Below are 25,085 nucleotides of genomic sequence, written 5' to 3'. Positions count from 1 at the left end.
AAATTTTGACAGAATTTTTTATAGAAATAAAATTTTGACAGAATTTTTTATAGAAATAAAACTTTGACAAAATTTTCTATAGAAATAAAATTTAGAAAATTTTCTATATAAATACATTTTTGAAAAAATTTTCTATAGGAAAAAAAATTTTGACAAAATTTTCTATAGACATAAAATTTTGAAAAAAAATTCTATAGAAATCAAATTTTGGCAAAATTTTCTATAGAAATAAAATTTTGACTGAATTTTCTTTAAAAATAAATTTTTGACAAAATTTTCTATAGAAATAAAATTTTGACAAAATTTTCTATAGAAATAAAATTTTGACGAAATTTTCTATAGAAATAAAATTTTGACAAAATTTTCTATAGAAATAAAATTTTGACAAAATTTTTTTATAGAAATACAATTTTAACAAAAATTTTTTATAGAAGTAAAATTTTGACTGAATTTTCTTTAGAAACAAAATTTTGCTCAAATTTTCTTTAGAAATAAAATTTTGTCTAAATTTTCTTTATAAATAAAATGTTGTCTAAATTTTCTTTATAAATAAAATCTTGAAAAAAATTTCTATAGGAATAAAATTTTGACAAAATTTTCTATAGAAATAAAATTTTGACTGAATTTTCTTTAAAAATAAAATGTTGACAAAATTTTCTATAGAAATAAAATTTTGACAAAATATTCTATTGAAAATTTTGACACAATTTTCTATTGAAATAAAATTTTCGACAAAATTTTTTATAGAATTTTTGTGTTTTAACAAAAATTTTTATAGAAGTAAAATTTTGACTGAATTTTCTTTAGAAACAAAATTTTGGCTAACTTTTCTCTAGAAATAAAATTTTGTCTTAATTTTCTTTATAAATAAAATTTTGTCTATATTTTCTTTATAAAAAAATTGAAAAAATTTTCTATAGAAATAAAATTTTGACAGAATTTTTTATAGAAATAAAATTTTGACAGAATTTTTTATAGAAATAAAACTTTGACAAAATTTTCTATAGAAATAAAATTTAGAAAATTTTCTATATAAATACATTTTTGAAAAAATTTTCTATAGGAAAAAAAATTTTGACAACATTTTCTATAGAAATAAAATTTTGAAAAAAAAATTCTATAGAAATCAAATTTTGGCAAAATTTTCTATAGAAATAAAATTTTGACTGAATTTTCTTTAAAAATAAATTTTTGACAAAATTTTCTATAGAAATAAAATTTTGACAAAATTTTCTATAGAAATAAAATTTTGACAAAATTTTCTATAGAAATAAAATTTTGACGAACTTTTCTATAGAAATAAAATTTTGACAAAATTTTCTATAGAAATAAAATTTTGACAAAATTTTTTTACAGAAATACAATTTTAACAAAAATTTTTTATAGAAGTAAAATTTTGACTGAATTTTCTTTAGAAACAAAATTTTGCTCAAATTTTCTTTAGAAATAAAATTTTGTCTAAATTTTCTTTATAAATAAAATGTTGTCTAAATTTTCTTTATAAATAAAATCTTGAAAAAATTTTCTATAGGAATAAAATCTTGAAAAAATTTTCTATAGAAATAAAATTTTGACAAAATTTTCGATAGAAACAAAATTTTGACAGAATTTTTTATAGAAATAAAATTTTGACAAAATTTTCTATAGAAATAAAATTTTGACAAAATATTTTATAGAAATAAAATTTTGACAAAATTGTCTAAACTTCAAAAGAAGATTTTTAAAATTTGTTTGATTTTTTTATAGAAATCAAATTTCTATAAAAATAAAATTTTGACAAAATTTTCTTTAGAAATAAAATTTTGTCTAAATTTTCTTTATAAATAAAATTTTGTCTACATTTTCTTTATAAATAAAATCTTGAAAAAATTTTCTATAGAAATAGAATTTTGACAAAATTTTCTATTGAAATAAAATTTTGACAAAATTTTCTAAGGAAATAAAATTTTAACCAAATTACCTACAAAAATAAAATTTTGACAAAATTTCTATGGACATAAAATTTTAATAAAATTTGCTATAGAAGTGAAAGTTTGACATTTTTTATAGAAAAAAAATGTAGACAACATTTTCTATATAAATAAAACTTTGACAATATTTTCAATATAAATACATTTTTGACAATATTTTCTATATAAATACAATTTTGACAAAATTTTCTATATAAATAAAATTTTGACAACATATTCTATATAAATAAAATGTTGACAAAATTTCCTATAGAAATAAAATTTTGACGAAATTTTTTATAGAAATAAAATTTTGACAAAATTTTCTATAGAAATAAAATTTTGACAAAATTTTCTATAGAAAGAAAATTTTTGCAAAATTACTATAGAAAATTTTGCAAAAATTTTATTTCTATAGAAAATTTTGTCAAAATTTTATTTCTATTTCTATTTTATTTCTAAATTTGGACAAAATTTTCTATAGAAATAAAATTGTGACAAAATTTTCTATAGAAATAAAATTTTGACAAAATTTTCTATTGAAGTAAAAATTTGACAAAATTTTCTGTAGAAATAAAATTTTGACAAAATTTTCTATAGAAATAAAATGTAGACAAAACTTTCTATATACATAAAATTTTAACAAAATGCGCTATAGAAGTAAAATTTTGACAAAATTTTCTATAGAAGTGAAATTTTTACATTTTTTATAGAAAGAAATGTTGACGAAATTTTCAATATAAATAAAATTTTGACAATATTTTCTATATAAATACATTTTTGACAAAATTTTCTATAGAAATAAAATTTTGACAAAATTTTCTGTGGAAATAAAATTTTGAGAAAATTTCCTAAAGAAATACAATTTTGACAAAATTTTCTAAAGGAATAAAATTTTGACAAAATTTTCTATGTAAATAAAATGTTGACAAAATTTTCTATATAAATAAAATGTTGACAAAATTTTCTATATAAATAAAATGTTGACAAAATTTCCTATAGAAATAAAATTTTGACAACATTTTCTATAGAAATAAAATGTTGACAAAATTTTCTAAAGAAATAAAATGTTGACAAAATTTTCTATAGAAAAAAATTGACAAAATTTTCTATTGAAAAAAAATTGACAAAATTTTCTATAGAAATAAAATTTTAACCACATTTTTTATAGAAATAAAATTTTGACAAAATTATCTAAACTTCAAAAGAAGATTTTTAAAATTAGTTTAAACATAAATTATTTTATCTCTATCAATATCATTTATTGAAATTTTAATATTCAGTATCTACTGCATAAAAATTTTTTTGCATACTTTTAGGCAATACACGGAAAACTATGCACAAATCTAATATTCGTCTCGTAAACTCGTTTTATGGTTAATACACCGATCATATTCGTAATTTTCCCGACATTTGGGGTCAAAGTGTATTAAAACAATAAAAATTAATTTCATTTAATAAAAGTGACACAGCATTACCAAAAAAATTAAAGCATTAGCGGAGCTCCTAAAATAATAGATTACCTATCAAAAACATTTGAGAAGAACTGTTGTAATTTTTTAAAATAATGTTATGGAGACTTTCTTTGGCGAAGACTACCAGCCCAGCAAAAAAAAATCAATGTTGTTCTAAAGGCAACTAAATCCATTCTAGAAAAAAATATCACAGTGGACTTAATAGTCTAAGTGAGCCTGACAATAAATCGGACTGCCAGTTTAACATTTAACTTTATTCTAGAAAACTTGAATATTTATGAAAATATTTGAGGGCAAACGTTTTATACAAGCGTTAAAATGCATAAAAAATAATAAACAAAAAAAATATTTATTTGGCAAAATATAAGAAATTTTTATAATTTACATTTAAAATACTGAATTCTTATGACACCTTAAGAAGTGATGCGAATTCAATGTAACGGCTTTTGAAATGGTGGACATCCGTCCTATGACAAGGTCATATTAAATTCATCGCTTCTGCGCCAATTTTGTACCACTTCCGGATCCAAAATGAAGATTTTCACTCGTTCGCTGCTTCATTGAAATATAGTAACATTTTCTAGCATTTTATTATAATGTTTTATGAAGCAAAAATAATTATTCCACTAAAATTACTTCAGGCCCATCAGTTAGAAAATTCCTAATATCAAGCATATCATTTGCATAGCACTTGAATATATTTCGCTCTAATCCTTCTATGATATCTAATCCCCAAAAGTGTCATCAACAATGAGTGAAATTTTGCATTACAGGCATCACATTATCAAAATAAACCGCAAAATTTAATATCTAAAATTAAAAACTATTCACGCATTTGCTATGTGGCTCAATGTTTCATATCAATACAATGTAATAGCACAAAAACACCCGAAAATGTCATCATGATGATGATAAATAAACGCTGTCAAAAGTCATTTGGGGGGAGAAAAAAATTGACAAAATCTAATAAAGGATTCAAAAATTGATGGGATGAAAAATGATAATGGCCTTTATTCAGCCATGCATTTAGGATTTAATTAAGCACTCTTCAACACACACCAGAGAGCCAGCTTCATATCCATCTACAAACATCACCATATATACAACTACAGTAGCCCCCGTTATAATTGAAATGAAATGTCCTCTTGGCTCTCTCAAATACCAATAACAATTTCTCAGTTCCTCATGGGGTGGGATATAAAATAAAAACTCAATAATAAATCAAACAAAATTGTATAAACGGTGAATGTTCGAGGAAAATAAAGTCCTAGCACATCCTAAATGACAATCATGACATTGTTGTATGACAAAATAGAAGTGTTTTAGAGGAGGTGCAAAATTGATGTAAATAAAATTTGATGAGTTTTTTTTTTCACTAAAACATTGGAATCGCCACCCATTCACAGTTTTTTTTTATTTAGATACTTGACTATGTTTTAATAGACTTGACATGCACCTGTGCTCTATATTGCAGGGCCGTAACAGAAAATTTATTTGGAAAATATTTCAATATAGTTGTCTATGGCCACTGTATATAGAGACAAGTAAACAAAGTCTACCACTTTGTACACCAAATATTTTAGAGATTTTGATCAAATCTTTCAAATTTGTCGGGAGCTATATAAAGGTTTGTATGTGGACTAGGTTTAGATTTAAGTGGTAGCCTGCTTTTTTCAAGCTCACTTGGATTACTCAGTCCATTCCCTACGGGAAATGGATCAACCCCAGGATCGGTACAGGACTAGTCCCTGGTGTGTGTGTGTGTGGACCAGTCCCAGTTCTAGCCCAATCGTATGTAAGGGACCGGTCACTTTAACATGGATTTGTCATTGGCGGGGTAAATTTACACTTTAGGACAGGACTTGAACTAATTCCAAAGGACACGTCCTGGAACAAGTTAGTAGGACTACTGCTTAGACAGGTCCTCATGATCCAGTAAGGGACAAACTCTTAGGAACCTGTTTCATTTTAAGCATCCGAATCGCACCAGAAAGGACAATTTTTTCGAATATGTTGAACAACAGATAATTTTGATTGTTGTATTTTAGTACAAGTATAGATCCAATTAGATTTTAATATCAAGAGAGTATAGAAATCAATGAATGATATGAAAATTAATAAATGTGATAAACTGGAGCACTGGTACTAGTCTTGTGATAGGTCCATTAGTGTCGATTTCCACCAATTACCCGTAGGGTTGTGATACCACATTAACTAAAAATACCTATTACGCAAAGGCACTTTAAAACATAAGAAGACTGCTTAAATTGTCATTTACCAGTTCCGCCAGTAATCTGGAGCTATATTCCCTAAAATTCGCTTATGCTTCACACAAAATACGGGACACTCGCACAAGAGGTAATTGATTCCTTTTTCTCCGCATCATGATAGCTTATGCAATTATATATCATTGTAAAGCAGCAACAGGAATGATACCTAACGTCTCGAAAAACTATATTATCGAGTGTGCGGTTTACGTTTAGGTAGAGCCATATTTGCTTGATGTCGCGCAAATCTTGCAATTCCCCCATCCGACGTTCGCCATCATAAAAGTCTTCTCACGCAAGGTAGTTCTTATATCCTCGTTCCCTGATATGTTCCTCTGGTGAATATTGTACTGCTCGGCCATTTTGTTGAGAGATTTGCCGTAGTCTATGGGCGTTTTCGAGTTAAGGAACACAGAGTGCAAAAATTTTCTGGCAAGTTGACCATCTGGCGATTTTAAGTTCCAAGTATACTTGTCCTCTTATTTTAATATCGGTATAGAAATCTATGTAACTTTCATTCTCCGGGGTCTGTGAGCCCCGCACCTCACTATTGATAATTATTGTTTAAAATTTTTTGTCAAAAACGGTTTCGCCAGAATGAAATCCAATACCTTGGAAAAATCTGGCATTATTTAAGGACCGAACTGTAACCGTGCGTTTTTCTTTTTCAGCCACAGCGATTCTGACTGGCCAATATGCCTACAGACAATAAATGCATCATGACATTAAGGGAATCTGTTCTTGTCTTACTAAATGCGTCCGAAGCACGCCATTGGCTATACCTAAACTTGCCCTACCGGCCACCTGATACAACCATAATACCAAACATTTTTTTCCAAATTGACTTTTTGCAAGACTACTGTGGCTTTTCTCGCTCTTTCTTCAATATTGATCTTAAAATTCAGCCGCCTGTTCAATATAACTCTGAGGTAGTTTGCACACTCACCAAAGGGAATTTAAGTCTTAACCGACTGTGTGGAAATTCTGTTATTACAGTGAATAAGATATGACTACAACATGGAGAAGTCGTCAGTGGAATTGTGTAGAAAATGTGGATATTCTGGACATATTTGCCCAGGTATAGATGATGACACCAATCCGTAAAAAAAGGAATTGGTTTCCCCCTAGACCATATTGGTTCATTGCAGTTCCTCATATTTGATTCTCTCATATTCCTCCGTCAGGATGAATCCCATCATATTCGTGTATTGAAACGAATTTTCTAGGACTTCCATCCAGAAGCCTTAATGAAGGCAATTATATTCTTCAGATTACAGTCCCGTACATTAATAATATCCTGGAAGAAAAAGGAGCCCACTATTTTTTTCTGGCACATAAAATAGTAGGTGTCTTTCGTTGCCTCCGGGTCCAAACACCATCTACAAATATCATCAGTCATTAAGCCAATCCTTTTCATGTATTTTCCAAGTATGTTATGTCCTATTAATGGTCTGATATCCTCTCTGTGTCGTCATTAGAATTCCAGGGTTCTTACTAATTTTGTCGTCCCATATCAATTGGGTCTGGTCGCAACCCGCAGAGGAAGCCCAACGTCCTTTCCATAAATTATTGTATATGACATTGGCTCTGTAAATATATAGGTTGTGATACCACATTAACTAAAAGTACCTAAAGGGTGATTTGTTAAGAGCTTGATAACTTTTTTTTTAAAAAAAACGCATAAAATTTGCAAAATCTCATCGGTTCTTTATTTGAAACGTTAGATTGGTCCATGACATTTACTTTTTGAAGATAATTTCATTTAAATGTTGACCGCGGCTGCGTCTTAGGTGGTCCATTCGGAAAGTCCAATTTTGGGCAACTTTTTCGAGCATTTCGGCCGGAATAGCCCGAATTTCTTCGGAAATGTTGTCTTCCAAAGCTAGAATAGTTGCTGGCTTATTTCTGTAGACTTTAGACTTGACGTAGCCCCACAAAAAATAGTCTAAAGGCGTCAAATCGCATGATCTTGGTGGCCAACTTACCGGTCCATTTCTTGAGATGAATTGTTCTCCGAAGTTTTCCCTCAAAATGGCCATAGAATCGCGAGCTGTGTGGCATGTAGCGCCATCTTGTTGAAACCACATGTCAACCAAGTTCAGTTCTTCCATTTTTGGCAACAAAAAGTTTGTTAGCATCGAACGATAGCGATCGCCATTCACCGTAACGTTGCGTCCAACAGCATCTTTGAAAAAATACGGTCCAATGATTCCACCAGCGTAAAAACCACACCAAACAGTGCATTTTTCGGGATGCATGGGCAGTTCTTGAACGGCTTCTGGTTGCTCTTCACTCCAAATGCGGCAATTTTGCTTATTTACGTAGCCATTCAACCAGAAATGAGCCTCATCGCTGAACAAAATTTGTCGATAAAAAAGCGGATTTTCTGCCAACTTTTCTAGGGCCCATTCACTGAAAATTCGACGTTGTGGCAGATCGTTCGTCTATTCATGATGAAATGTCAAAGCATACTGAGCATCTTTCTCTTTGACACCATGTCTGAAATCCCACTTGATCTGTCAAATACTAATGCATGAAAATCCTAACCTCAAAAGAATCACCCTTTATTACATACAGGCACTTCTGGTTTTTACCGTTGAACCCATCTGATTATTTGCTACTGTTGAACTAACCTGACTGTTCCAAAAACATTGGCAGACAGGTTAGGTTATGGCAGCCCGATGTATCAGGCTCACTTAGACTATTCAGTCCATTGTGATACCACAGTGGTGAACTTCTCTCTTATCACTGAGTGATGCCCGATTCCATGTTAAGCTCAATGATGAGGGACCTCCTTTTTATAGCCGAGTCTGAACGGCGTTCCACATTGCAGTGAAACCACTTAGAGAAGCTTTGAAACCCTCAGAAATGTCACCAGCATTACTGAGGTGGGATAATCCACCGCTGAAAAACTTTTTGGTGTTCGGTCGAAGCAGGAATCGAACCCACGACCTTGTGTATGCAAGGCGGCCATGCTAACCTTTGCACCACGGTGGCTTAAGTAAACATTTTCCAGGTCCCCCAAGTAATCGAAAACTATATGCCCCTAAAATTCGCTTATGCCTTACACAGAATGGAGGACACTCATACAAGAGGTGTTTAATTGATTCCTTTTCCTCCGCAACATGACAACTTATGCAGTAGTCATTATATTTCACGTCAATAGTTTTTGCAAACTCGCCTATCAATCAACGACCCATTATAACATATAGCAGATATCAAGAATGATTTCTGATGCCTTGAGAACACTACCATATCTAGTGTGAGGTTTAAGTTTAGATGGGGCCATATTTACTTATGGCGATTTCGATTGGGAAAAAAGGTGCAACATTCTCGAAATTGATTGCCAAATATAAAGGACACTGTCATAGATTTTGGATCTTGAATCCCTCACAATATTATGAAATAACAATAACTTTGGAATGACACTATAATTTGAGCGAAAATACAATGAGGGAAAAAGTAGTGTAACACCAGGGCAACATATTTTTTGCGAAAGGAAAACGCCTTTAGAGTCGTTGCAATCCTTGCATTTCTCACACCGGACATTCGCCATCTTAATAGCCTTCCTCTGGCTATACCAATAGATTCTAGTTCACCTGGAATATGTAAGGTAGTTCCTAGCCTTGCTAACACATCCGCTTCACTGTTCCCTGGTATGTCCATGTGGTCAGGCATCCATATTAGGTGAATAGTGTACTGCTCAGCCACCTCATTGAGAGATTTGCGACAGCCGATGGCCATTTTCGAGTTAAGGAACACAGAGTCCAAGGATTCACCGTGGTGCAATGGTTAGCATGCCCGCCTTGCATACACAAGGTCGTGGGTTCGATTCATGCTTCGACCGAACACCAAAAAGTTTTTCAACGGTGGATTATCCCACCTCAGTAATGCTGGTGACATTTCTGAGGGTTTCAAAGCTTCTCTAAGTGGTTTCACTGCAATGTGGAACGCCGTTCGGACTCGGCTATAAAAAGGAGGTCCCTTGTCATTGAGCTTAACATGGAATCGGGCAGCACTCATTGATAAGAGAGAATTTCACCAATGTGGTATCACAATGGACTGAATAGTCTAAGTGAGCCTGATACATCGGGCTGCCACCTACCCTAACCTAACCTAAGGATTCTATTGCAGGTTGACTGTCAGAGTATATATTAATGCCAACATTTGTTGAAACATAATTTCTCAGCCTGAAAACTACTACAGTGATTAGGTAACCTTTTCGCTGGTTTATGTTCCAGGTCTTTGGAATATACTCCGAAATCCACATGTCCATCCAATTTGGAGCCATCGGTGTAGAAATCTACTTAACTTTCCCCGTCGTATGTGTGAACCACGCATCACTGTTGGGAATTAGAGTTTCAAACTTTTTGTCGAAACATATAAAGATAATGGGAGAAGAACATTCCTAATGATGTTATCCGTGCTGCTTGCGCCTTCTTTAGCCAACACATCTGCCTCGTCATTACCTCTTATTCCATAATGTCCAGGTACCCAACAGAAGGTCATATTATATCATATGTCATATTATTCAATGAGATCTCTACGACTGCGTCTAACTACCTTCGACATTATATCCGGATTAGCCAAGGCTTTTATTGCTGCCTATCTATCGATGAAGAAGCTGATAGCGCTTCTGAATATCATCCGCCTCATCAACAGGAGTTCTGCAGCTTTTGCAATGGCAAATACCTAAGCCTGAAAAATTCAGCATCTAGTGTCCATCTTATATGACTTCTCTAATCCCCAACTCTTTGCAGTAAATACCCGCGCCAGTGTTTTCAACCATTTTCGATTCATCCGAATAAATGTTCAGATCTTCAAAATGTATGCACCTTTCTACCAAATCCTCTAAACTTGGTATAATCAATTTCAAATTGCCCTCATATTAATGCTGAGTTGATATAGTTGTTGTCATTTCTATCCTGACTCCGATAACACTTTACATCAACTATTTATATAATATATATAATTTCTATTACAAATCCCTTTTTTTAGCATGAATTAAATCCTCCAAATTTTAGTCTCTACAACTCTGCCTCTAAATAATGGGCAATAACAAACCGCAACAGTATGCCATCTATCACATTGGTGATAAATGTTGTAATCACGACAACATTTTAAAATGATATCGCGTTTGAATGAAACACACCGCAAAAAAAAATAAAAAAAAAACTTCTGTGGTTTAAATTAGTTGCAATTTGATAGCTCTTTGTGTTTTGCCCTCCCACTACAACACAAGAATCACTCACATATATCGGCAAGCATCAGTCTTGATACCATTTGGAAATACTATGTTGAAAAATAAATTGTCAAAAAAAAAATGCATCCTCCCTACATATATACATATGTGTATATTTTTTGTGGGCCATGATGCTTTACCACAAAAACTCATGGTTTTCATTGGGTTATGTTTTTGTATTTGCGGTCCTTGTTCTGGTTTACATCGTTGTTGCCAGACTTATGCGAAAAAATAATCGTATGGCATTAAATGCATAGGGATATGCAGTCTATGCATTTGAGAGTGTGGGTGATATTAGTAGAGAGAGAGAAAGGGTGATGAGAAATTGCAAGGGAAGTGATTTGATGCGTACATTATTTCGAGAAGGATGTGCATAAAACACATCACAACATGTTTGGTACTTTGGATGGATGATGGTCGCTTATTCGAATGTATTTGATGCCTGTTGATGTCACTTGACAAAAACTGTTTTTGTAGTAGGTGTGGGGAATTTTGTCCATGGAGAACGAGGGTTACAGAAGAACTTTAGGGAATTTAATTTTATTGTCTTAATTTAATTTAAAACGTGAATTACGATAAATACTGGGAAATCAACAAAGAAATTCGAGAAGCAACGTGTGCTGCTAAAAATGCACTTTTAAACAGAAAATGCCAAGAAATTGAACATTTACAAAATATGCATGATGATTTTAATCTTCATAAAAAATTTAAAGAAATGGCTGGGATCTATAGGAAAATTATGCCAACATCGATAATAGCCAATTTTTGAAACAGAACAGATAAATATCCACTAGAAAAAAAATACATTGAAGAATTATTTACTGATGAAAACCGATTCAGTAATGAAGGCAGTAATATAAATATTGTTGGAACCCCAATTACGGAGTCTGAAGTGAAACATGCTATTATGATACAAAAGGACAAAAAATCTACAGTACCTGTAGAAGTGCGAAGTGCTAAAGCTAATAAATAAGCGCAATATACCACTAATAGTAAAACTCTTCAGTCGTGTGCATGATACAGGCCAATACCCTCACATTTATACCAATACCAAAGAAGACAAATGCCAAGACATGTAATGAGTATAGACTTATTAGCCTATGTGCCACATCCTGAAAAATTTTCTAAAAATTATACACACAAGAATATATCCTGTATTCGAAGGGAGCCACCGTGGTGCAATGGTTAGCATGCCCGCCTAGCATACACAAGGTCGTGGGTTCGATTCCTGCTACGACCGAACACCAAAAAGTTTTTCAGCGGTGGATTATCCCACCTCAGTAATGCTGGTGACATTTCTGAGGGTTTCAAAGCTTCACTGGAATGTGGAACGCCGTTCGGACTCGGCTATAAAAAGGAGGTCCCTTGTCATTGAGCTTAACATGCAATCGGGCAGCACGCAGTGATAAGAGAGAAGTTCACCACTTTGGTATCACAATGGACTGAATAGTCTAAGTGAGCCTGATACATCGGGCTGCCACCTAACCTAACCTAACCTAATCCTGTATGCGAAAAAGCTATGGGAGAATCACAGTTTGGGTTTAAAGAAGGAATGGGCATGAGAGAAGCTTTATTATCTATGCTGGTAATGATGCAGAATTTCAGAGATGTCCAGAAAGATGTCTTTCTTTGTTTTATAGATTATGAAAAGGCCTTTGACACTGTCCAACTAATTAATATATTGAAGGATATTAGAGTTGGAGAGAAAGAAATAAGTTGTATACAGAACTTATATAGGAATCAAAGGGCTCGTATCGACATAATTAATTATGAAATTACAGACGAAATTGCAATAACAAAAGGCATGAGACAGGGATGCATAACAGGTTGGCTGATAAGTCCCCGGTCTAACAAAGAAAAACACATTTTTTTTTTTGTCAAAATTCGTTTTTATTATTCAACATAGTTCCCTTCAAGAGCGATACAACGATTATAACGACCATCCAATTTTTTGATACCATTTAGGTAGTACTCCTTCGGTTTTGCCTCAAAATAGGCCTCAGTTTCGGCGATCATCTCTTCATTGCAGCCAAATTTTTTCCCTGCGAGCATCCTTTTGAGGTCTGAGAACAAGAAAAAGTCGCTGGGGCCAGATCTGGAGAATATGGTGGGTGGGGAAGCAATTCGAAGTCCAATTCATGAATTTTTGCCATCGTTCTCAATGACTTGTGGCACGGTGCGTTGTCTTGGTGGAACAACATTTTTTTCTTCTTCATATGGGGCCGTTTTGCCGCGATTTCAACCTTCAAACGCTCCAATAACGCCATATAATAGTCACTGCTGATGGTTTTCCCTTCTCAAGATAATCGATAAAAATTATTCCATGCGCATCCCAAAAATAAGAGGCCATTAACATCCTCTGCCAGCGGTTTTTTTGAGTCTTTCCACGCTTCGGAGACGGTTCACCGGTCGCTGTCCACTCAGCCGACTGTCAATTGGACTCAGGAGTGTAGTGATGGAACCATGTTTCATCCATTGTCACATATCGAGGGAAAAACTTGGGTGTATTACGAGTTAACAGCTGCAAACACCGCTCAGAATCATCAACACGTTGTTGTTGTTTTTGGTCAAATGTGAGCTCGCGCGGCACCCATTTTGCACAGAGCTTCCGCATATCCAAATATTGGGGAATGATATGACCAACACGTTCCTTTGATATCTTTAAGGCCTCTGCTATCTCGATCACCTTCAATTTGCGGTCATTCAAAATCATTTTGAGAATTTTTTTGATGTTTTCGTCGGTAACCACCTCTTTCGGGCGTCCACTGCGTTCACCGTCCTCCGTGCTCATTTCAACACGCTTGAATTTTGCATACCAATCAATTATTGTTGATATTGTCCGGAAACTCATTTACAAGCCAAGTTTTTGCTTCCACCGTATTTTTTCCCTTCAGAAAACAGTATTTTATCAAAACACGAAATTCCTTTTTTTCCATTTTTTTCACAATAACAAAAGTTGCTTCACAAAAGACGCTCTATCTCACAAACTAATTGACTTACAGACGTCAAATTTTGACACGAATCATTTGAAGGTTGGTACTATATAGAAATAATATGCATTTAATACTAGCGACGTCATCTAAGTGTCAGACCGGGGACTTATCAGCCAACTTGTTACATATGTGAGCGAATTATACGGTCTGAAAATGGGAGCCACCGTGTGGCAATGGTTAGCATGCCCGCCTTGCATACACAAGGTCGTGGGTTCGATTCCTGCTTCGACCGAACACCAAAAAAGGTTTTCAGCGGTGGATTATCCCACCTCAGTAATGCTGGTGACATTTCTGAGGGTTTCAAAGCTTATCTAAGTGGTTTTACTGCAATGTGAAACGCCGTTCGGACTCGGCTATAAAAAGGAGGTCCCTTGTCATTGAGCTTAACATGGAATCGGGCAGCACTCAGTGATAAGAGAGAAGTTCACCAATGTGGTATCACAATGGACTGAATAGTCTAAGTGAGCCTGATACATGGGGCTGTCACCTAACCTAACCTATGGTCTCAAAATAAATATAAACAAAAAACAACGAAATATATGGTTGTGAGAAAAAAGATGATCTGTGACCGTGATCATCTTTTTTCTCACAACTATTAAAATTAATAACATTATTAATTTAAAAAAAAATTAATAACAACATTATCGAACGAGTCACAAACTTTACATACCTTGGGGGTTTTATTAAACGAAAAATGGGATTCTTCGAAGGGAATTAAACGCCGTATAGAGATGGCCAGAGATGCATTTTTCAAATATAAAAAGGTTTTTACAAACCATGACATAAACCTCTCTACAAAAGTCAGATTTGTACGCAGTTGAGACGTGGACTATCAAAAATATTGACGAGAATAGACTGGAATGCTTCGAAATATGGGTGTATCGAAGAATTTTGAAGATTGCTTGGACCGATAGTGTGCCAAACCAGGATGTTTTCAGAAGAATGGGATTGGAGAGACAATTGCTACGAAATGTTAAAACTCGAAAAATTGCGTACTTGGGTTACCTTATGAGAAATAACAAATACAGAAGTCTGCAAACCACCGCAAAGGGAAAAATAGAAGGACAACGAAGAAGAGGCAGGAGAGAAGTAAACTGGCTGAAAATTCAAAAATCTACAGGCTACCAGGATGAATGTAATATGATATCAGCTTCAAGAAATCGAGAGCTGTTTATGAAATGAAATTATTAACATATTTGTTTAACTTATTGTATGATCGCTTATATCCGGATAACGGATTTGCAAATAAAGAAGCATTTAATTTAATTTAAGAACAATTAAAATAAATTAAATTCCAAAAAAATATCCTTGATCCAAAAAATAGTATGACGATACATTGTTCACAGTTCCCTCCCTCGTTTGTAGTCAACGCAAGGATGCCTAGCTGCATTTATGCACAATGTCGCCACATATTAAATGTCAGTTCGCTTTTATGGGTTTTTGCACACATACTCACCCATACACATGGATATATTGTTGACAAAAAAACAGAAAGGATAAACTCGCTCTAACAACAATCGTTTCAGCTGACTTTCATGTTCAAATGTGCATGTAGATGTACCCCACCTGCTCCATCACACTTTGCAATACATCGAGTTCTTATGGATATGATGCTGTTGTTGTTCAAATCACTTGTCGGGATGATACCGACGATGACTGTCGCTAGAGATGGTTATGGTAAAGGCGGGAGTTTGGAGGTCTTACGTATGGTATTTTACAGGATTATAAATTTTACCAAATAGTAGTTTGTGATTTGTTCATTCAACATTCTCCACATATTTGCGGTTTATGTTTTTCCATGACTATCATCCAAAAGATCGACCCCGCTATGAGCTATGGTAGCTTATAGCGGGGGGCGACAGCACTAACATTTTTACGACAGGAACCAACTACAACACTGTTGCAAACAAAGGTTAAATCAATGTCATTTTTTTTTTTTGTGAAAAAGTTAGTTTTTTTTTTGTTAAATCGGATTATTGCTGGCTGGATATTAAAGTACCACATATATGGCAAATTTGATGCTTTTATTTTTGTTTCAAAATTTGATGATTTTATTTTTGTTTACTCATTTTTATATTTTAATTTTTAATATTTAATTTTATGTCTTATTTCCTTTTGTTTCACTTACAGACGGTATAGTCGGCCCTGGCACAATAACCTCACCGTGGACGCCAGTGAGTTCCGGTCCCCCTGGCGCCCTGGGACCGGCAGACTCAAATGGCAGTATGGTCGATAGCAAAAATCTGGATGTGGGCGATATGAGTGATGTAAGTAAAAATTTTCATTTATGCAAATTAGACGTGAACCAGTAACAATGGATTGTAATTGCCTTCATATTACGAAAGAAAGTAAATTACTTCTCCGAAAAGACGTATTTTGACCAGTCTAGGACAAAAAAAGGATATAAGCCAAAGTGAACTTTGGGGGCTTATTGGTAGAATTGTTCTCAGGTTGGTACAACGCTAGAATATAATGTGAAGCGATTAGCGATAAACGTTAAAAATGCCTACATAAAAAGAAAAACTGAACGGAATTTTAAATAAAATAAATTTGATTTAATTAATTGAAGGTTCTTCGATCTGTATACACAGTAAATTTGTTCAGCAATGTAAATAGGTACAAAATGATTTTGAAATATTAATAACACAATATCAATATAAATATAAATAATTCAAGTTATAAATGTTTTAAGTCAAATTTTATTACAAAATTTACAAAAAAAAACTTCGGTTAATGAAGCAGAAAAATAAACAAAATACAGAATTCTTTACATATTCGCAAAGAGTCCAAAATTTATAAATTTTTCAGTTGCAGTTCAGTTGTTTTTTGAACTATTTTGAACACTGAAAATGCCTTTGCAAGAAACATTTGGAAAAGTTAGCAAAAGTACTAGGGTTACCTCTTATTTGGCGGGATTACACATCACGGTTGTCATTCGAGCCAAAAATAATCTACCAAAGAAAAATTTGCCAAAAATCTACCAAACAAGAAAATCTTATTTTGCAAAATTTTATTTCCATAGAAAATTTTGTCAAAATGTTATTTTTATAGAATTTTTTTTTTCAAAATTTTATTTCAATTTTATCTACATTTTATTTCTATAGAAAATTTTGTCAAAATTTTATTTTTATAGAAAATTATATCAAAATTTTATTTTATTTATAGAAAATTTTATCAAAATTTTATTTCTATAAAAAATCTTGTAAAAATTGTATTTCTATAGAAAATTTTGTCGAAATTTTTTTTCTATAGAAAATTTTGTCAAAATTTTATTTATAGAAAATTTTGCCAAAATTTTATTTATAGAAAATTTTGCCAAAATTTTATTTCTATAGAATTTTGTCGAATTTTTATTTCTATAGAAAATTTTATGAAAATGTTATTTCTTTAGAACATTTTATCAAAATTTTATTTTTATAGAAAATTTTGTCAATTTTTTTTTTAGAAAATTTTGTCAAAATTTTATTTCTATAGAATTTTGTCGAATTTTTATTTCTATCGAAAATTTTGTCAAAATTTTATTTCCACAGAAAATTTTGTCAACATTTCTATATAAAATTTTGTGAAAATTATTATTTCTATAGAAAATTATATCAAAACTATATTTCTATATAAAATTTTATCAAAATTTTATTTCTATAAAAATATTTGTAAAAATTTTATTTCTATAGAAAATTTTGTAAAAATTTTATTTTTATAGAAAATTTTGTCAAAAAGTTATTTTTATAGAAAATTATATCAAAATTATATTTCTATAGAAAATTTTTAACAAAATTTTATTTCTATAAAAAAATTTGTAAAAATTTTATTTCTATCGAAAATTTTGTAAAAATTTTATTTCTATAGAAAATTTTGTCAAAATTTTATTTCTATCACAAATTTTGTTAAAATTTTATTTCTATCGCAAATTTTGTAAAAATTTTATTTCTATAGAAATTTTTGTCAACATTTCTATATAAAATTTTGTGAAAATTATTATTTCTATAGAAAATTTTATGAAAATGTTATTTCTATAGAACATTTTATCAAAATTTTATGTTTATAGAAAATTTTGTCAAATTTTTTTTCTATAGAAAATTTTGTCAAAATTTTATTTCTATAGAATTTTGTCGAAATTTTATTTCTATAGAATTTTGTCGAAATTTTATTTCTATAGAAAATTATACCAAAATTATATTTCTATAGCAAATTTTATCAAAATTTTATTTCTATAAAAAAATTTGTAAACATTTTATTTCTATAGAAAATTTTGTAAAAATTTTATTTCTATAGAAAATTTTGTCAAAATGTTATTTTTATAGAAAATTATATCAAAATTATATTTCTATAGAAAATTTTGTCAAAATTTTATTTCTATCACAAATTTTGTTAAAATTTTATTTCTATCGCAAATTTTGTAAAAATTTTATTTCTATAGAAATTTTTGTCAACATTTCTATAGAAAATTTTGTGAAAATTATTATTTCTATAGAAAATTTTATGAAAATGTTATTTCTATAGAACATTTTATCAAAATTTTATATTTATAGAAAATTTTGTCAATTTTTTTTTCTAGAAAATTTTGTCAAAATTTTATTTCTATAGAATTTTGCCGAATTTTTATTTCTATAGAAAATTTTGTCAAAATTTTATTTCTATAAAAAAATTTGTAAAAATTTTATTTCTATCGAAAATTTTGTAAAAATTTTATTTCTATAGAAAATTTTGTCAAAATTTTATTTCTATCACAAATTTTGTTAAAATTTTATTTCTATCGCAAATTTTGTAAAAATTTTATTTCTATAGAAATTTTTGTCAACATTTCTATATAAAATTTTGTGAAAATTATTATTTTTATAGAAAATTTTATGAAAATGTTATTTCTATAGAACATTTTATCAAAATTTTATGTTTATAGAAAATTTTGTCAAATTTTTTTTCTACAGAAAATTTTGTCAACATTTCTATATAAAATTTTGTGAAAATTATTATTTCTATAGAAAATTATATCAAAATTATATTTCTATAGAAAATTTTGTCAAAATGTTATTTTTATAGAAAATTATATCAAAATTATATTTTTATCAAAATTTTATTTCTATAAAAAAATTTGTAAACATTTTATTTCTATAGAAAATTTTGTAAAAATTTTATTTCTATAGAAAATTTTGTCAAAATTTTATTTCTATCACAAATTTTGTTAAAATTTTATTTCTATCGCAAATTTTGTAAAAATTTTATTTCTATAGAAATTTTTGTCAACATTTCTATAGAAAATTTTGTGAAAATTATTATTTTTACAGAAAATTGTATGAAAATGTTATTTCTATAGAACATTTTATCAAAATTTTATTTCTATAGAAAATTTTGACAAAATTTTATTTCTATTTCATAAAAAATTTTGTCAAACATTTTTTTATAGAAATTTTGTCAAAATTTTATTTATAGAAAATGTTGTCAAAATTTTATTTCTATACAAATTTTTGTCAACATTTTTATAGAAAATTTTGTGAAAATTATTATTTCTATAGAAAATTTTATGAAAATGTTATTTCTATAGAACATTTTATCAAATTTTTATTTTTATTGAAAATTTTGTCAATTTTTTTTCTAAGGAAAATTTTGTCAAAATTTTATTTCTATAGAATTTTGTCGAAATTTTATTTCTATAGAAAATTTTGTTAAAATTTTATTTCTATATAAATTTTTGACAACATTTCTATATAAAATTTTGTGAAAATTATTATTTCTATAGAAAATGTTATTTCTATAGAACATTTTATCAAAATTTTATTTTTATAGAAAATTTTGTCAATTTTTTTCTATCGCAAATTTTGTTAAAATTTTATTTCTATCGCAAATTTTGTCAAAATTTTATTTCTATAGAAAGTTTTATGAAAATGTTATTTCTATAGAAAATTTTATCAACATTTTATTCCTATGGTAAATTTTGTGAAAATTTTATTTCTATAGAAAGTTTTGTTTATGTCTTCTCTTTGCAAAATCTACCAAAGCATAAAGAATTCTACCAATCTACCAAATAGTAAAAAATCGACCATTTTGGTAGAATTCTATCAACTGTGGCAACCGTGTTTTGTACCCCTAGTGTTGTAATCTGACAACTGACAGCTATATCGTAAAGTTTGACATTTTTGAGGTTATACGTTCTCAAATCGTTTTCACATACGAGCGCCTTTTTCGTTTTTTTGAGCAACTTATTCAACATGAACATTTTTGTGCGACAAATTTTTACAAAATTCCTCGTCGATTAAGTCAACAACAGAGCCTTGACGAACTTTGTTCAATTTTTGACAATGAATCTCTGTCAAGAACCAGTGTTTGTGGAAGGTATGGTGAATTCAACCGAGGTCGTAGTTCACTCCAAGACGAATTTCGGGAAGATCGTTCAAAATCAGTTGAAAACATTAATGCAATGAGCCTACTGATATTGCAAGGTCGTCATGTGACCTATCGTAAGACAACCTTAGGGATTATAGGAACCAGCATACATTCAATTTGGCATGAACATTTGACCGTCAAAAAAATTGATTTAGATCCCACACAATTTGTCAATCGCTCAAAAAAAGGGTCGTGTCGATTGGTAGAAAGAAATGCCTCAAAAATATGATCGCCGTGCTTAAAACGTCTATGATATCATGACAGGTAATGAATCGTGGATTTACGCATATGAGCCTGAAAGTAAGTAGTAAAGTCGATTTTATTTATGCACTTCCAAGCAAATGTCACCTGTTTCTTTGGGAAAAACTGGACATATCGCAATCGTAAAATAATACAGAACAGTCAATTCTGAGTGATACACAATTTGCATGTCAGTTGTCTTCTAATAACTCATGCTCACCAACCGCCAAATACGGATAACTCTCCACCACGACAATGCAAGGGCTCATACATCGGCTTAAAAAACTGCATTTTTGACCACTCAAAACATGGATTTGATGGGTTATCCGCCTTGTAGTCCTGACTTGACACCGAAACATTCTTTTTATTCTTGTACGTAAAAACTACAACGTGGAGTCAGCGTTTTTCAATATCTGAAGAAGCGGTTCAGAATACATGTTTTGGAGATATCAAAATACCAAGAGTGCACACAAAAAATGTTTACTGATTCAATCACGAAATTAATTGATCCAATTCGTTTTTTAATTGAAGTGTCTTCAATCACAGACATGATAGTATCAATTAAAAAATTAATTGACACTCAATTAAAAATTTAGTTGATATTATTAATTTGAGTGATTGATTTTTGTTTCAATTAAAAAATTTGTTGCATCAATTAAATTTTTAATTGAATATTTTTTAAAATTCAATTAAGATTTCAATTTGAAAAAATGTTCGTGCTATTTTTTCCTGTTTGGTAAAATTGTTTCGGCCTTCAACAATTAATTTAAACGCATGTAAATGTTTATAGATCTTAGGTTAGGCTCACGATTCCCTAATCCCGAAATATAAAAGGCTACCTCCGTAACGCTAATGCATACTTGATTATATTTATGAACTTGGGTTGGCCTCCTGCATCTTGTTTTTCTCCAAATTCGCGGCACAATTATTCCGCATGTGATTGAGAATTTTTCACTTTATAAGGTGTAAGATATCCCCGAAGCAATTGTCCCTTACGTGAATAAAATCATATATTTGGGGGCAAACTCCCAAACGTGCAACACTGTGTTTCACTTCCATTTCATTATAAGAGAAAAATTTACGAAATTCATAGAGAATCTTAACACTTACTACATAAATAATATAATGTCTACTTGACTTAAGTACAAGTAACACCTTCGAACCACTCATTCGGGCAATTGTAGGTGTAATACCAACCAAAACAATGCTCTTAATACACATCCACATCGAATAGTTATGCTCTTGAGTTTTTGGTGTCATCATCATAACATAAGATAAGTTAAATTCTCCCTCTCTCACACATGAGAGTGTCAAGACATCTCCGCATAATGTTTAGAGATATTCTGCATATACTCACTCTCGCACATGCCATAAGTGATAATACATCAAAATAACAAACATCATTGTTTATTGTGTGCGTAATATGAAACTTTTTTTTTAATATTATTGTGTAATTGTTATTACTATAGTTTTTGTTGTTATACTCTTATAGGACATACATATATGTATAATGTTGTTGCTACATATAAACCGCTAACATTAGCTTCTGGAGGGGAAACCCCAACAACAGTTTATGGCAGGCTTAAGCCATAACAAGACTTCCTTTTCCTTCTCACACAGAGCAACGCAACAGAGAGACAATAATGAATGGATGACTATTAAGCGACTACTGTTTCTGTAGCTACAACAACTACATCTGCTGGTGTCTTCTTCTTCTTCCTCCTGTCGCACTAGTTTAACACTGGCTTCCTTCTACTGCTTCTTTGTTATGATACATGAACATACATACATATCTTTCTATCTATCTGTGTGTGTGTATATATGGATAATGTGTACTTGATTTGCCTTTTCGTTTCGTTGAAACCGGGTATTACACTCCGCTGATGTTGCTTCTGCTTCTTGTGTTTTGCTTGTATTGCCATTGTTGTTGTTGTCGGTGTCATTGTGTCTGTGTGCCAGAGTTCGTGAAGTACAGCACAATATTGCTTATTTAAGTACTTTTATGTGACACTTGACAATTAAAAATCACTTGTAATGGCAGTCAAGTGTATCGTGTTCATTCCTTTGACAGAATGTGACAATGTCTACTTTATTAATATCGTCATAGTGAGATGCATGACTGTGACGATATGACGAGGATACTGAAAGAAAATTTAAGGAAATTTGGTTTAAGGAATAATGCGAGGCAGAGTTAGTAATATTCTATTATGTATAGCGAAATCTCTCGGAAGACGCCACCAGGGCTGTGGAGTTGGAATAGTAAAAATTTTGCCCGACTCCGGCCAAACTATTTTTTTTAAAACACTTCACAGTTTTTGTAACTAAACAAGTTTTTACGCAAATTAGTTTCCATTGCGTTTTTCATTCGATCAATGTACGATATGATTGTAAATGAAAAGCAACTTGCAATTACGGAGATCATTTTAAGTTTCCTAGAATGTTAGACTAGCAGATGAACTGAATTGATCCAATTTATTTGAAATATTTCGAACAATCGATTTTGTTATACCCTCCACCATAGGATGGGGGGTATATTAACTTTGGCATTCTGTTTGTAACGCATCGAAATATTGATCTAAGACCCCATAAAGTATATATATTCTAGGTCGTGGTGAAATTCTGAGTCGATTTGAGCATGTCCGTCCGTCTGTTGAAATCACGCTAACTTCCGAACGAAATAAGCTATCGACTTGAAACTTTACACAAGTAGTTGTATCTAAGAGAAGCAAATTTTATCCGATCCGGCTGAAATTTGGTACATGGTGTTAGTATATGGTCTCTAACAACCATGCAAAAATTGGTTCACATCGGTCCATAATTATATATAGCCCCCATATAAATTGGTTTGCGGAGCCTCTAAGAGAAGCAAAATTCATCCGATCTGGTTGAAATTTGGTACGTGGTGGTAGTATATGATTTTTAACAACCATGCCAAAAGTGGTCCATATCAGTCCATAATCATTTATAGCCCCCATATAAACCGATCCCGAGATTTGGTTTTGGAGCCTCTTGGAGGAGCAAATTTCATCCAAGTGAGTTGAAATTTGTGGATGATAGTCTTTCGTAGAAGTTTCTACGCAATCCATGGTGGAGGGTACATAAGATTCGGCCTGGCCGAACTTACGGCCGTATATACTTGTTTTAACCTTATTTTAAGACAATATATCTACGTATGTACATATGTCGAATATTGACAGAAAATTGTTTCAAAAATTTATTTCTATAGAAAATTTTCTCAAAAATTTATTTTTTATAAAAAATTTTGTCAAAATTTTATTTCTATGGAATATTTTGTCAACATTTTATATCCATGAAAAATTTTCTCAAAAATTTATTTTTATAGAAAATTTTGTCAACATTTTATATCCATGAAGAATGTTCTCAAAAATTTTATTTCTATAGAAAATTTTGTCAACATTTTATTTCTATGGAATATTTTGTCAACATTTTATAACTATGAAATATTTTCTTAAAAATTTATTTTTAAAGAAAATTTTCTCAAAGTTTTATTTTATTGAAAATTTTGTCAACATTTTATTTCTATAGAAAATTTTGTCAAAATTTTATTTCTATAGAATTTTTTTTTTCAAAATTTTATTGCTATAGAAAATTTTGTCAAAATTTTATTTCAATAAAAAATTTTGTAAATGTTTTATTTCTATAGAAAATATTGTACAAATTTTCGACTCCGGAGTTCACAGCCCTGTCCGGAACAACAACCGAATTTGGGCGACTTTCATGAAATTCATCTTGCAGTGAACTACCATCTCGTTTGAATTCACCATACCATCGATAAGCATTGGTTCTTGACAGAGCTTCATCATCAACAATTTAATTAAGCTAATCGATGCACAGTTGTTGAGTTAACCCACATCAAAAGTTGTAAAAATAGTCCACGAAAATGTTCACAATTTAATTGCCTTTTTTTGGGCGAAATTAATCTTTTAAGTTGCTGTAAATAACACAAATAACGCTCATATGTCCAAGCGTTCTGAGTACGTATAACCTCAAAAATGTCAAGCTTTACGATTGAGCTGTCAGTTGTCAGATTGCAACACTAGGGTTGCTCAATCCCGGCATTTGAAAGGCAACCCTCGTATTAGTACACTTATTAAGTGAAAGGTTGGTTTATGTTAGGTTTAATAGCAGCCCGCTTTATTTCTTTCAGTTCATTATGATACCGCATTAACTTAAAAATACCTATTACAGTGAAACCTCTCCAACTTGGACACTCTGAAAACCAGACACCTCCCAAACACGGACAGTTATCTGGGGACGTTTGCTATATTAATACATTAAAATTAACCTCTCCAACCTGGACACCTCAAAGGTGGACAAACTTTAGGCGACTGTGGGAGTCCACGTTATAGGCACTTCTAGTTTTTACCGCTGAACCCATCTAATATTTTCTACTGTTGAACCAGTTCCAAATTGTTCCAAAAACATTAGCAGACTGCTTAAGTTTAAATGTTCCAGTTTACGCATCTTTGTTTAGGAATTAATATCAAAACCCTTAAGGGAAGGTCTAAATTTTTGTGATG

At 31.1% G+C, this 25,085-nt stretch overlaps 1 protein-coding gene across 5 annotated transcripts in view; it reads left to right on the top strand.

The window, feature by feature from the left end:
- The window catches only part of sd (TEA domain transcription factor 1 homolog scalloped), a 295,172-nt gene that overhangs the window by 180,688 nt on the left and 89,399 nt on the right, over positions 1-25,085 (top strand). For all 5 annotated transcript variants that reach the window (XM_075299339.1, XM_075299338.1, XM_075299336.1 and 2 more), the window contains exon 2: positions 16,057-16,193. In XM_075299339.1, the coding sequence (XP_075155454.1) occupies positions 16,057-16,193 (137 nt within the window). The remainder of the gene's footprint in view (positions 1-16,056; positions 16,194-25,085) is intronic.

This window comes from Haematobia irritans, chromosome 3, assembly GCF_050003625.1.
Source record: "Haematobia irritans isolate KBUSLIRL chromosome 3, ASM5000362v1, whole genome shotgun sequence".
NCBI lineage: Eukaryota > Metazoa > Arthropoda > Insecta > Diptera > Muscidae > Haematobia > Haematobia irritans.
The sequence above is the reverse complement of the archived record's forward strand: the minus strand, read 5'-3'. Positions and strand labels throughout refer to the sequence as shown.